This window comes from Rasamsonia emersonii (assembly GCF_000968595.1).
Source record: "Rasamsonia emersonii CBS 393.64 chromosome Unknown ctg1118621760100, whole genome shotgun sequence".
Taxonomy (NCBI): domain Eukaryota; kingdom Fungi; phylum Ascomycota; class Eurotiomycetes; order Eurotiales; family Trichocomaceae; genus Rasamsonia; species Rasamsonia emersonii.
In genome coordinates this window covers 1-12,272 of record NW_013563187.1, presented here as the reverse complement: position 1 = coordinate 12,272, position 12,272 = coordinate 1, and the positions used below count along the sequence as shown (strand labels likewise).

Sequence of the window (12,272 nt, the reverse complement as noted above, 5' to 3'; positions counted from 1 at the left end):
ATGACCAAAACCACCTTTAATATCTTTCGTGGTTCCCAAACCAATGACATTGTCCCCGACACTACCACCCGCGACCTCGGACCGCACGATGTCTTCATCGAGATCACCCATGCCAGCCTGTGCGGCACCGACCGGCTCTTCCGCCACAACGGCATGGCGCTGGGCCACGAAGGTGCCGGTGTTGTCCGCCAGGTCGGCGAACAGGTCACCTCCCTCAAACCGGGAGATGCCGTCGGGTTGACATGGATCCAGAAAGTGTGTGGGATGTGTGATCAGTGCATGACTGGTGCGTGCCAGATATGGACACAGCTTCTACGGGTGGCTGATTGTCCGCTATAGATAAGGATCAATACTGCGACTTCAAAGAAGCCTACGGCACTCACGATCTCGATATCGGCACCTTCGCCAGCCACGTTGTCTGGCACGAGTCCATGGTCATCAAGCTGCCCCCGGGCCTGGAGCCCGAGTACGCCGCGCCGCTGATGTGCGGCGGTGCCACCGTCTGGGGGGCCATGACCTCGTACGACCTCAAGCCGGGCGATCGCGTGGGCATCGCGGGCGTCGGCGGCCTGGGCCACATGGCCATCCAATTTGCGTCGGCCCTGGGCTGCGATGTCGTGGTGCTGTCCAGCAACGAGTCCAAGAGAAATGAAGCCATGGCATTAGGGGCCAAGGAATTCTATGTCACCGACGACGCTCCTCGGGAGCAGATCAAGAGGCTGCATCATCTGTACTGGTGTGCTAACTCACATCCGGATTTCTCCAAGTATGTCTTAACAACAGGACACACACATACGCACTCCCTCTCTATATATATAATGTCTAAAAAAGCTCCAAGCGCCATGAATGTAAACTCACCGCAGACAGGGTCCTTCCCCTCATCGCTCCGGGAGGAAGCATCTACCCTCTCACCGTCAGCCTCCAGCCATCTACGGTCCCCATCCAACAACTCGTCTCCAATGGCATCAAGATCCAAGGATCCGCCGTGGCCAGCCGCCGGTCCATCCGTCGCCTGCTCGACTTTGTCGTCCTGCACGGCATCCGGCCGATCACGATGAGCTTCCCGCTGAACAAGGACGGCATCCAGCGGTCCTTTCAGGTGCTGGAGGAGGGCCGCATGCGCTACCGCGCCGTGCTGGTTGCGGAGCGATATCTGATGACGAAGCCCATCGCGGAGCGGCAACAAGCATGATGTTGCTGCTGCTGCTGCTTCTGCTGTGGAAAGTTCCTGTAGACCTGCCTCTTGACTGTCCTGTTAAACGGATAAATAAATAAATAATAAAAAAAGTTTCCCTGGAAATACAACCTGTCTTCCTCCGTTTGATCTGCTGCCGGTCAATCCTCCTCCTCGCCATCCTCTCTGTGACAGACCTCCACCTTGACCGGACTGTCCGGCCGCGTGATATTTTGCTGACTCTCAGTTTGATCCGAGCCTCTGCTGCGCTGAAACGTCTTTCCCCGAAACGGGTGCGATCGGGAAGATTTCATCCAGACGAGATTGTATCCTCCTTGTTTTCCGACTCCCTGCTGCTGCTGCTGCTGCTGCTGCTGACTGGCCGTAGATCTGCCCTGGCCGTACGAGAAGAGCAGCCGTGCCCGCGGAAACAGTCGCCGCAGAGGCTGTCGCAGATACGGGATGCAGGTGCAAATGAGGCCGACGCTGGCCTCGATCGAGCTCCAGGCCAGCGTCGAGAACGACCCCCAGGTGCGGTCCTTGGTCGTTGTGCTGTCTTCCAGTGCCACCATGCGGATGCCGCTCGCGACGCAGACGAACAGGCCCAGCCCGAACAGCACCATGACGCCTGCCTTCTTCAGCGGGCTCATCTGCAGCCGGTGGATGACTGGCAGCGGCATCAGACAGACCCAGACGTCCAGCAGGGTGTTGAACGCCGCCCAGCTCCAGCGCACGGCCTTGTTGTTGACGCAGGTGCCCCCCAGCGAGTGATCCCAGTACGCCTCCACGGGGATGCACTGGAAGACGGTGGAGATGACGAAGCTGCAGGTGCCGGCCGACACGACGGCGATGGTGGCGATGGTGACGATGCGGAATCTCGGCGTCGGGAACAGGCGCAAGTAGAGGGCGAGGAAGGCCAGTTTGTTCAGGAAGAGGGTGAATTTGTAGAAGATTTGGAACAGCCAGAAGTACTGCCAGAGAATCAGTCTGATGACATGTGACATGCTGAGGAGAGATTAACTGACCATTATGGCCAGTGTCAAGTCGCCGCCGCTGCGATTGACATCCGCTCGATGTCTTCCGAAGCCATATCGCACAGCTACACCGCGTCAGTGACCAGATTGGCGTCTAGCATGGGATATGTACTCACCTAAACAACCGATGACCGTCTCAATCGCATGGATCAACTACTCTTGTCAACTCGCTGCTGGAGGCTGAGCCCATTTGAGACGGCACTTACTGCCGAACACCCGGCCACCACATCCTCCGTGCCGATAGCATTTCGCGAAAATGTCGAAGAGAGTCGGAAGATCACGAGAGTGATTGCAAAGGTGGTCACCACCGAGCAACCGATGGTGAAGTAGGCGCCTTGATCGGGGACAGGATCAGTACTACTGTCACTCATGTTGACTCGACGATTCTCAATGCTTGTCGTAGCTCATATCGCCAGAATGGAAGTCTCGTTCAGCCATATGTGTCTGTGAATACAGACACAGAACAGAGAAGAAAAGGCAGTGGATACCTGGGTACCGGCAAGTTATACAAGCTAAGAAAGTGTCCTAAAGAGACGGCATCTGAAGGATTCTTGCCAATAGCAGCCTGCAGTAGGCATCGCCTGACGGCATACGCGCTAAAGAGAAAAGTCGAGATAGACAGACATGGCAAAGGCATGTAAATCCGGGATGACGTGCCGGGCATAACTCGGGGATCTGCACGTCAGTTTCGAGGTAATATCATCGATAAGGGAACGCTGTTTATTCGCAAATCCCTTGCTAGTTGCTACAAGCAGTATAAATCCTGGAAGGTACTTCCAGCGAATACAAGCAATCTCTCCCAATCGACTGTGAGGAACGTACATGAATCAAGCTGTCTATCGTCTCACCATGAAAGAATAACCTCCCTCGTCAAGGACGCATGCTGATCCAGGAATGTGTTGTTTCAAGTGACCTGGCCAGGCACTGCGATGGACGGGCCGCCCTGCCGACAACCTTGAAGTTTATTCCAGCCCCTTGCATGCAGCCCAGGATACTGGATGAGCGTAACGTATGACAGGTGTCACAAGAATGCCGGTGTCATTTCGGGCCCGATGTCCGAAGCATTCGGTGACTGACTTCTTTTCACGAGACTGCAATGCGAAGACCTCTTATCAGATTGATCCTGCACCACGCAATGGAATGATTGACAGGCTGGCCCTGGTTGTTCGAACTCGAGTGCAGCCAGCGATGCAACTGGTGCCGAATACTGAGGATCTTCGACGTTCAATCGTATATATAATCAATTGAATTTTTTACATATCTGCATCTATTGGATAATTTATTCTGATATACCTCTGGAATCACAGACCTAGTAACAAAAAAGGGCTGTGCAATTCTACTGTAAGCAACAATAGTCTCTGATACACTTTTCTTCGCTGAAATATCGACCGAAAAGACTATAAGGTCTACAGGTTTTTCCGGTTAATTCACCCAAATTTAGAGAATCACTATCATTCAATTTTATATATTTCTGAGCACATACTTAGTTACGGCTCAGTTGAGTAATGGACCCAAACACACGAATCTTTCTCCACATACGAAGATATGACAGATCTACTCAATAAACATGTCAACTTTGACAATTTTGACAGCAATGATTACTGATATATGACCGTTAACCTAAGGGCTATTCTGTGGGGGGAGTTTATTTAATCTTATTCTTGCTCCATCCAACCAAACCCGCTTTGGTAGGTCCTGCCGGAGAAGATCAGAAGGTTCGTTTTTTTTTAGAAAAAAAAAGAGAAAAAAGCAAGTCGTGTTAAATTAATAATTTCAGTCCTTGATCTAAATTCAATAATAATATTCAAGAAAAAATTAAAAAAAAGAGAGCTACTAAATTCTTTTTTTTTGAACGTGATCTAGAACTAATAATATGGTCGCCATCGCCATCGGCCAATTCCGAAGTTACATCTGCTAACAACTGACTAAATTCGACACGGCCCCTCGCGTGACGATTAACATTTATTTATGCTGCGCTCATTTGGAGCAAAAATGGCGTGCGCAGAAGAAATCCGTTGAAGGAGTTTATTTTATTTTATTCCTCTACCCCAGCCATGGCCACGTGGTTGTGAGTCCAGCTGCCTGGCAGGCTGGTGGTGGTGCCTAATTAACTGCCGTCACTCACGTCAGACGCAAAAATAAATCTCTCGAGACAAGCTACAATGGCTAATGAGAAAGGACCTGACACCACGGCAGCGCAGGACAAGTTCCCCCTCGCGCAGGGAGTCCCTCTCGACGTGCAGATCGTCGACGTCCAAGAGAAGCAGAATCTCTCTCGCGGACTCAAACAGCGCCATGTGCAGATGATCGCTATTGCCGGTGCCATTGTACGTACAGTACCTGTCCCTACGCGTAGTATCTATATCTGACTCACGTCCTAGGGCACCGGTCTGTTTCTCGGCCTGGGATCGTCCATCCAGACGGGCGGTCCCCTGGGTGCGCTGCTTGGCTACCTGCTCGTCGGCCTCGTGGTCTGTGCGGTGCAGTTCGCCCTGGGCGAGGTGTCTGCCCTCATGCCTGTTACTGGCTCCTTTGTGCGCCATGCCGAGGTGCTCGTCGACCCGGCGCTGGCGTTCGCCATCGGGTGGAACGTCGTGTACGGCGCGTTTATGAGCGTGCCCAGCGAGATCTCGGCCGCTGTCGTCCTGATCCAGTACTGGACCGACACCAGCGCCGCCATCTGGGTCACCGTGCTGATCGTGCTGTCCGTCCTGGTGGCCGTGCTGTTTGTGGGCGTCTACGGCGAGGTCGAGTTCCTTTTCGCTATCCTGAAGATCCTGCTGGTTGTGGGTGTCGTCATTATGGGCCTGGTGATCGATCTGGGTGGCGTCCCTGGTCAACCGCGTCTGGGATTTCACTACTGGAAACATCCTGGCCCCTTTGTCGAGTACATCGCTCAAGGCTCCTGGGGCCGGTTCCTGGGCTTCTGGGCCGTCATGAACAACGCCGTCTACTCGTTCTCCGGCGTCGAGAGTCTCTCCATGGCCGCAGCGGAAACACGAAACCCACGCCAGAACATCCCCAAGGCCTGCAAGAGGGTCTTTGCTCGGATCACCATCTTCTACCTCGCTGCGGTCTTGGTTGTGGGCATGCTGGTTCCAAGTGACGACCCCCGACTCTCGGACGATTCAGGGACGGCGGCGCAGAGCCCGTTCGTCATTGCAGCCAGTGCTGCTGGAATCAAGGCAGTGCCGTCGATAGTCAATGCAGTTGTCTTGACCTCCGCGTGGTCGGCATCGAACCAGAGCATCCTCGCCGGCACTCGAACGCTCTACGGGCTGGCTTTGAAGGGCTATGCTCCGAAATTCTTCCTGTGGACTACCCGTTGGGGCGTTCCCTACATGTGTGTACTCCTGCAGGTGGCATTCTCGCTGCTGGCCTACATGTGCGTCTCCAATGGCGCGCTGACAGTCTTCTACTGGCTGCTGGACCTCACCGCAGCGGGCGTGCTGATCTCCTGGATCACGATTGCCCTGAATCACATCCGGTTGATGCGCGCGCTGAAGGCTCAGGAGATCTCTCCGGATGAGTTGCCTTGGCACAATCGTGCGACAGGTAAGACTTCTCCGTCGTTTATGGGAGATTACCAACTGACCCGTCCAGTATTTTCGTCCTGGTTCGCTCTTGTCGCGTGTATTATCTTTCTCCTCACGGGCGGCTTTACGGTATTTACCAAGGGCAACTGGGACCCTGCCAGCTTCGTGTCGTCGTATTTGTACGTAGCGTCAACGATTCATCAGATTCGGACAGAGCTGACTTCTTTCAGAGACATTCCCCTGGTATTGGTAGTCTACGGCGGCTACAAGCTGATCCGAAGGACGAAGATTGTTCCGCTGAAGGAAGTGCCCCTACGGCAGGCCCTGGACGAAGCATACCAGGATCCGGACAATGTGCCGATCCAGACGAGCGGGTGGTCGCGGCTGAATATTTTATGGGGTTGAGTAATGAATAGTAGACATAATGGTAATATAGAATAGACTTGGATATCTTTACGAATGACATTTTTCCGATTCATGGATTCTAGATTCTAGAGAATATGCGCTAGAACATGTAATCATAGAATTGTTCTTCTGCTAAGACCAATTATCCTAGTGCTTTGTACTCGGTCATATCCATCTCACTGCATCCACAGCACATGGCGTGGGCACGTTATCTTGGCGACCGATCCAGATCGCAACCACGAGACGATACTCCACCGGAAGAAACAGCGAATATTCATCGATTCGACTGCCAAGTTATTTTCAAGCAGCCTGGCCCACTGGCAGTGGTGTTTCGTCCAATCACAGTCGATGTTGTCGTGCCTCCGATATCAATTGACTCTTCCCGCAGCAAAATTGCGTGATTGCAACTATCGCAGCTACACAATTGTTCTTTCACGTCGAGCTTGACAATGGCTTCAGAATATATATATCCTGGTTCTTCTTTCTCGCAGGCCATTTTCATGGCCATGATACGTCTCAATTCTTGGTTTATGGAATGGAATGTTATCTGAGATCAGTTGAAGTGTTCTGTTCGTGACAGCCTTCAAAATGACACAGGATAATCCGGACGCACGACCAGACAAAGCGCCTGCTGTTCAACAGACTGCAACTGCACCGACGAGAGATGAGGCCAACATCAAAGGCGACGGCGCCCTGCAGCTGCTCGCCGCCGCAGACACCCCCATTGGCGACCTCAACCTCGAGAAGAGCCGGCAGCTGCTGCGCAAGATCGACGTCTACATCATGCCGCTCATCTGCGTCGTCTACTTCCTGCAGTACCTCGACAAGATCGCTATCAGCTACGCCAGCGTCACCGGCCTGCCCCAGTCCGCCCACCTGCACGGCAACCAGTTCAACTGGGTCTCCAGCATCTTCTACTTCGGCCAGCTGGCCTTCGAGTTTCCGACCATCCGCCTGATGCAGGCCTTCCCACTGGCGCGCTATGTCGCCGTCAACGTCGTCATCTGGGGCGGGCTGCTGGCCTGCCTGGCCGCCTGCAAGTCGTTCGCCGCCCTGATGGTCTGCCGCACGCTGTTGGGCTGCGCTGAGGCCGCCGTCGTGCCGGCCTGGGTCGTGTTCACGTCGCAGTGGTACCGCAAGGAGGAGCAGGCCTTCCGGGTCGGCATATGGTTCTCTATGTGCGGCTTTGCCCAGATGTTTGGCGGCTACGTCGCGTACGGCGTGGCCATCCACGTGGGCAGCGACCCCCATGCGGCTCTGCGCGGATGGCAGGTCATCTTCCTCATCCTGGGGCTGCTGACCGTCGTTGTAGGCGTCGTCTTCTTCTTCATCCTGCCGGACTCGCCCCTGAATGCGGGCTTCTTGACTCCGACGGAGAAGGCGCTGCACGCGGAGCGACTCCGAGGGAACGAGCAGGGCATTGGAAGCAATGTCTTCAAGAAGGAGCAGTTCTACGAGGCTCTCCGNGACCCCAACACATGGCTGTATTCCTTCTGGGTGTTTGCCGCCAACATCCCCAACTCCATCGCCACTAGCATGGGCAACATCCTCGTCACCGGCCTGGGATACTCGCCTACCGAGAGCTTGCTGCTGGTGACCCCGTTGGGCGCGTACGAGGTCGTCGCCCTCGTGGGGCTGACCTATCTCAGCATGAAGACGAACCAGCGTCTGCTCTGGTGTATTCTCGGCCACATCCCGTCCATCGTGGGCGCCATCCTCATGGCCACCACCAGCAAGGCGCCCGCCCTGGTGGGATACTACCTGTCGGGAGGCATTCCCATCGGCTGGACGACGATCCTGGGTCTCACCAGCACCAATATCGCAGGCTCGACGAAGAAGATCACCGTGGCCTGCATCCAGACCATCGCTTACACCGTGGGCAACATCATCTCGCCGCAGACGTTCCAGGCTAAAGATGCACCGCGCTACCTGCCCGCCAAGATCGCGATCTGCATCCTGTACTTCCTCATCACGATCGATCTCTGCGTGATTCGATGGCTTGCCGTCCGGGAGAACAAGAGACGGGATCGGCGGAGGGAGGAGTTGGGCGACTCCTACGTGGTAGAGCAGAACCATGAGTTCCTAGATCTGACGGACCGCCAGAATAGCGAGTTTAGATACGCGTTGTGATCTGCGAATTCGCTTATTATAGAGTCAACTTGCTAGAATAGATGAAATGGCCATAAGAAGGATAGATATTTCAACCCTCTAGCAAGATCAGCTAACTGCCTAGCACATCCGTCTTGGGAACCGGATCAGGTGTCTCCTGGTCCCCCCATTCAATATTCTCGTAGCCATGCGCCCGCAAGTATTCCTTCCACTCGTCGTCTCCATTCTCGAGATTCCGCTCCGGGTCCGGGATGACGAACCACGCCACCAGCGCGCCCAAGACCGCAAAACCAGACCCGATGAGGAACACCGCCTGCGTGCCTCGAAAATCATCGTCTCCCCAATGCGCGAGGATCGGCTTAAAGACTTGCGTCCCGATCGCCGCGCCGGCCTTGCTCCAGGCAGCTGCGAAGCCGACGGCATGGCCGCGCACCGCCGTGGGGAAGCTCTCGCTGGCGGTCAGGACGATGGTCGAACCGGGGCCGACCTCGCCCAGGGTGAGGAAGATGCCGTACAGGACGATGAACAGCGGCAGGACGGTCTGGATCGGTCCCAGCGCGCCCCCGAGGATGAACCCCAGGAGGGCTTGCAGCAGGTACCCCAGCGCCATCGTGCGGCGACGGCCGATGCGGTCGGAGAGGTAGCCGCCGATGAACGGACCCGGTACGTAGAAGCAGTTGATGAGGGTGCCCCAGGCCATATTGAGCGTGAGCGATGAGCCTGCGTTGACGCGCGTGAGGATGGTGGACGAGAACAGGCCAAAGGGGTAGGAGATATAGTTGTAGATGAACCACGACGCGCAGACGCCCAGCAGCGGGCGCCAGTATCTCTTGACGGCCAGCCAGTAGGGGATCCTCTGTTTGCGCATCGAGCTCTTTCTATACGCCGAGCTGGTGGTCATCCGGTAGCGAAACCAGAAGATCGACAGCGGCGGAATGATCCCCAGGGCCAGCGAGACGCGCCAGACAGCCTCGTAGTGCCGAACTTGCTGATGGAAGCAGAGCAGCACGAGCAGGGGAACCAAGGAGCCGAATGCGAAGCCCAGATCGGCAGACAGGTCTCCGATCATGGCGAAGATGAAGCCTCGGTTCTTGCGCACGGCGGAGTTCTCGTCTGTTGCCTCGACGGCGCCGGCACCTGCGACGGGGTACTCTCTTGACAGATTGTCAGTCTGTTATATGGACAGCGACGAAGCGCTGTTACTCACCCTCCAGCTCCCACCCCAGCGATGCCTCGCGCAATGATCAACATCCAGAACATGCCCTCCGGGGTCACCCCGCTGGCTCCTGCGCTCAACGCGATGCCCAGCACGAGCAGGGCTGTAGTCAGAATGGCCCCGGTCTTGCGGCCCATCTTGTCGGCTATGTAGCCAAAGGACAGCATACCGATGATCATGCCGACCATGAACGCATTTGACAGGCGGGATGCCACGGCCGTGGTCAAGGAATGGGGATAGATGACCGCCATGATCAGCTCGAGGTTGCCGATGATGGACGCGTTGAATCCGTCGGATCCAATTGCCAGGCCGGAAAATATCACCATGAGCAGGACTGATACCTTGGAGTATCGTTTGTCGCTGATGCCCTCTGCTACGGCCTCATCTTTGGAGTTCGCCTGCGTGACGGAATCAGATTGGCCGTTCTTCTCGACTGGCTGATGTGAGAGCTCTGTGACCTCCATATCGATCTTGCGAACATGCCCCTGCGTTTTTACCTCTGTTCATTGTCGCATGAAAGTTTCTCATGCACGTCGATGTTGACATCGGGCAGCACACAAAGCCCTATAAAGGCGATCGATCGGCAATCGCCGCTTGATTCGGCACCCCATCATCCCCTCACTTCTCGGGCTAGTGACTTCGTTATCTTGATGCGAATAGGACGGTGACCAGCACTAAATACCCTGGACAGCTTGAGATAAACATAGATTGGCCAATTCTTATCGTGGACACGGGTATCAGCCTGGGATCGGCTCCTAATCCAATGACAACCAGCAACCGGAGTCTTGACCATCCCAAGTAGTTTTAGGCCTTTATGCTGGTTTTTCTTCCGCGTCCCGGCATGTACGAAGTTGCTTTCCATTGCGAAGGAGAGTTCTCTCTCGACTTTCTCCCATCTTCCACAGCGATAACGTACCATTTATATACGAAGCATCCACCCGGGGGAACGGCATTTCCTACTGCAGAGCTGCTGGTGCCGTTGTAGTAGACACTGCCTTCTGATTCTTTCGTATAGAAGAGACCCATAGAGTGTAGACTGGAATAAAATTCAGGAAGTTTGTTGACAAACATGGTCTGTTGGCATTCACTGTTAGTATTGTGGAGCCTCCAACACAAGTGACATGACTTGATACTGCTGGGGGAAGCATACCTCAATCATATCACCAACCTCTGCGCGAAGCAGCGGGCCTTGGTAACCCTGCCACGCAGGTTGTTCGGATTTCTTTGTGAAGGTGGCATCAGGTGTATCCCCGGTACAGCGCCTTATCGAATCGTGTTCCGAGGTTCGTGTCTGAAGGAATATATCCCCATGTTTGGGCCCGGAAAGACTCATTCAGAGGAACACCCAGCCAGTTAATCCCATCCTAAAAAATTCCGACCATGGTCAGCAAGTGGAGAAGAAACAATGAAGGTGGGATTTCTTTGCCCATACCTGATGGAACATAATCCCAGGTCACGAGCTCAGAAGCTATGTAGTATCGACGGACATTTTCAGAAAAATTGAAACCCTCCGGAACATAATATGGCAAGCGACCATCCATGTGCGCTTCACACTGGGACCAGTTGCTTGGGATTGAAGCTGCTGTGGCACCAGCAGCTGCCCCGAGAACGAGGAGGTAAGGGACAATGTAATTCATTGTCAGTTCACTTCAACACAATCCACTTCAACAATTGTCCTATAAAGGTCTCTTCGTCCACTGTGTCACTGGAGGAGACATGGTGAAAAGCCTCGAGCTTTATACGTACCAGTACTGACTCCATCTTGTTGTAATCCATCATCAACCTTTAAGACTATTGATGACCGAGTGAGACGATGGACCAACACGTGCTCGGAAAATCGGAAGAGAAAACATTTGTATGCGCTTCTACGCACTTCGCCTATTTTACAAGAACCAAGACCTGTTCTGCGGCTGACAAGTCTGCTTGGTTCGAAACTTATCGGAGTATTTTCGTAGCAGGCACATAGCAAGAATCATGACGCGTCATATGTACTTGATGAACATAAAGAGCATTTCATTTGCTCTGCGTTTAGCCTCATTTGGAAGGAGTTGACAGAAATTAGTAAGCTCAGCATTCGAATAGCTCAAAATAGGGAATTCAGGGTCTTTTCTCTTGATGTTTCCACGTCTTGGTTCAAGACTTGTTTGTAATCAATTAACAATTCTCACCAAGTTAATTATATGTAATTAATTTCTGTTTTTGGGAAATGCAGATCTTTACCTAGAACAGACCCAGAAAATAATTGTAGAAGTGCTGAGCTCAATCATATTTGTCTATCTACATGCAGAGTGGGCTCTGTGGAGAACTCTATTGAACGCTATTCTTCGAACCTGCACCTCTACGATGGTTGGCTGCTGTACTTGCTCCCAGACTGCCAAATCGATCTGGCGATGAACCAGAGCAAACTGATTATGGAGAATTTCTTTTTTTAAGAAGGAAGGAAGAATACCTAGATGATGAGCAATAAGCATATAAATCAACTGAAGTCAAAAATAATTTCCTGAAGTGGATCTCAGATTGTCTAACGCGAGCTTTCAAGTGTACACAACTAGCTTCAACATAGCATACCTAAGACAAGCTTTGCTCCACAAGTAGATCTGGCCTGCAGTTCGCGCTAACGATCTTCATACCTGACGAATCACTTCACAGCTATTTGTAATCGTTGCTTGATTCACTACTCCAAGGCAGGTCCAGAAAGGCGTGTCAGCAGAGCGTTGTCTTACCCAACCTGTTCTCTGCACTATGATGCAATACTACGTGTTCTGCATATACTAGAAAGGAGGACAGTAGGACAGGGG

General features: G+C 53.4%; 5 protein-coding genes across 5 annotated transcripts; 3 read left to right on the top strand and 2 right to left on the bottom strand.

Moving 5' to 3' along the window:
- Nucleotides 1-1,192, top strand: T310_4206 (Alcohol dehydrogenase; the record flags this gene model as incomplete). Its single annotated transcript, XM_013472915.1, has 3 exons — nt 1-286; nt 340-766; nt 832-1,192. 3 exons carry the CDS (start codon nt 1-3, stop codon nt 1,190-1,192), a joined length of 1,074 nt encoding a protein of 357 aa, XP_013328369.1.
- A 143-nt stretch (nt 1,193-1,335) lies between these two features.
- Nucleotides 1,336-2,579, bottom strand: T310_4205 (uncharacterized protein; the record flags this gene model as incomplete). The annotated part of the gene is made up of 2 exons (XM_013472914.1): nt 1,336-2,145; nt 2,415-2,579. The coding sequence occupies 2 exons, from the start codon at nt 2,577-2,579 to the stop codon at nt 1,336-1,338; spliced, it is 975 nt and encodes a 324-aa protein (XP_013328368.1).
- Nucleotides 2,580-4,370: 1,791 nt separating this feature from the next.
- On the top strand, nt 4,371-6,149 carry T310_4204 (Amino acid permease; the record flags this gene model as incomplete). The annotated part of the gene is made up of 3 exons (XM_013472913.1): nt 4,371-4,535; nt 4,590-5,923; nt 5,975-6,149. The coding sequence occupies 3 exons, from the start codon at nt 4,371-4,373 to the stop codon at nt 6,147-6,149; spliced, it is 1,674 nt and encodes a 557-aa protein (XP_013328367.1).
- Nucleotides 6,150-6,737: 588 nt separating this feature from the next.
- Nucleotides 6,738-8,279, top strand: T310_4203 (MFS allantoate transporter; the record flags this gene model as incomplete). Its single annotated transcript, XM_013472912.1, has 1 exon — nt 6,738-8,279. One exon carries the CDS (start codon nt 6,738-6,740, stop codon nt 8,277-8,279), a length of 1,542 nt encoding a protein of 513 aa, XP_013328366.1.
- A 91-nt stretch (nt 8,280-8,370) lies between these two features.
- T310_4202 (uncharacterized protein) lies at nt 8,371-9,938 on the bottom strand (the record flags this gene model as incomplete). Its single annotated transcript, XM_013472911.1, has 2 exons — nt 8,371-9,412; nt 9,466-9,938. The coding sequence occupies 2 exons, from the start codon at nt 9,936-9,938 to the stop codon at nt 8,371-8,373; spliced, it is 1,515 nt and encodes a 504-aa protein (XP_013328365.1).
- Between the last annotated feature and the right edge of the window lie 2,334 nt (nt 9,939-12,272).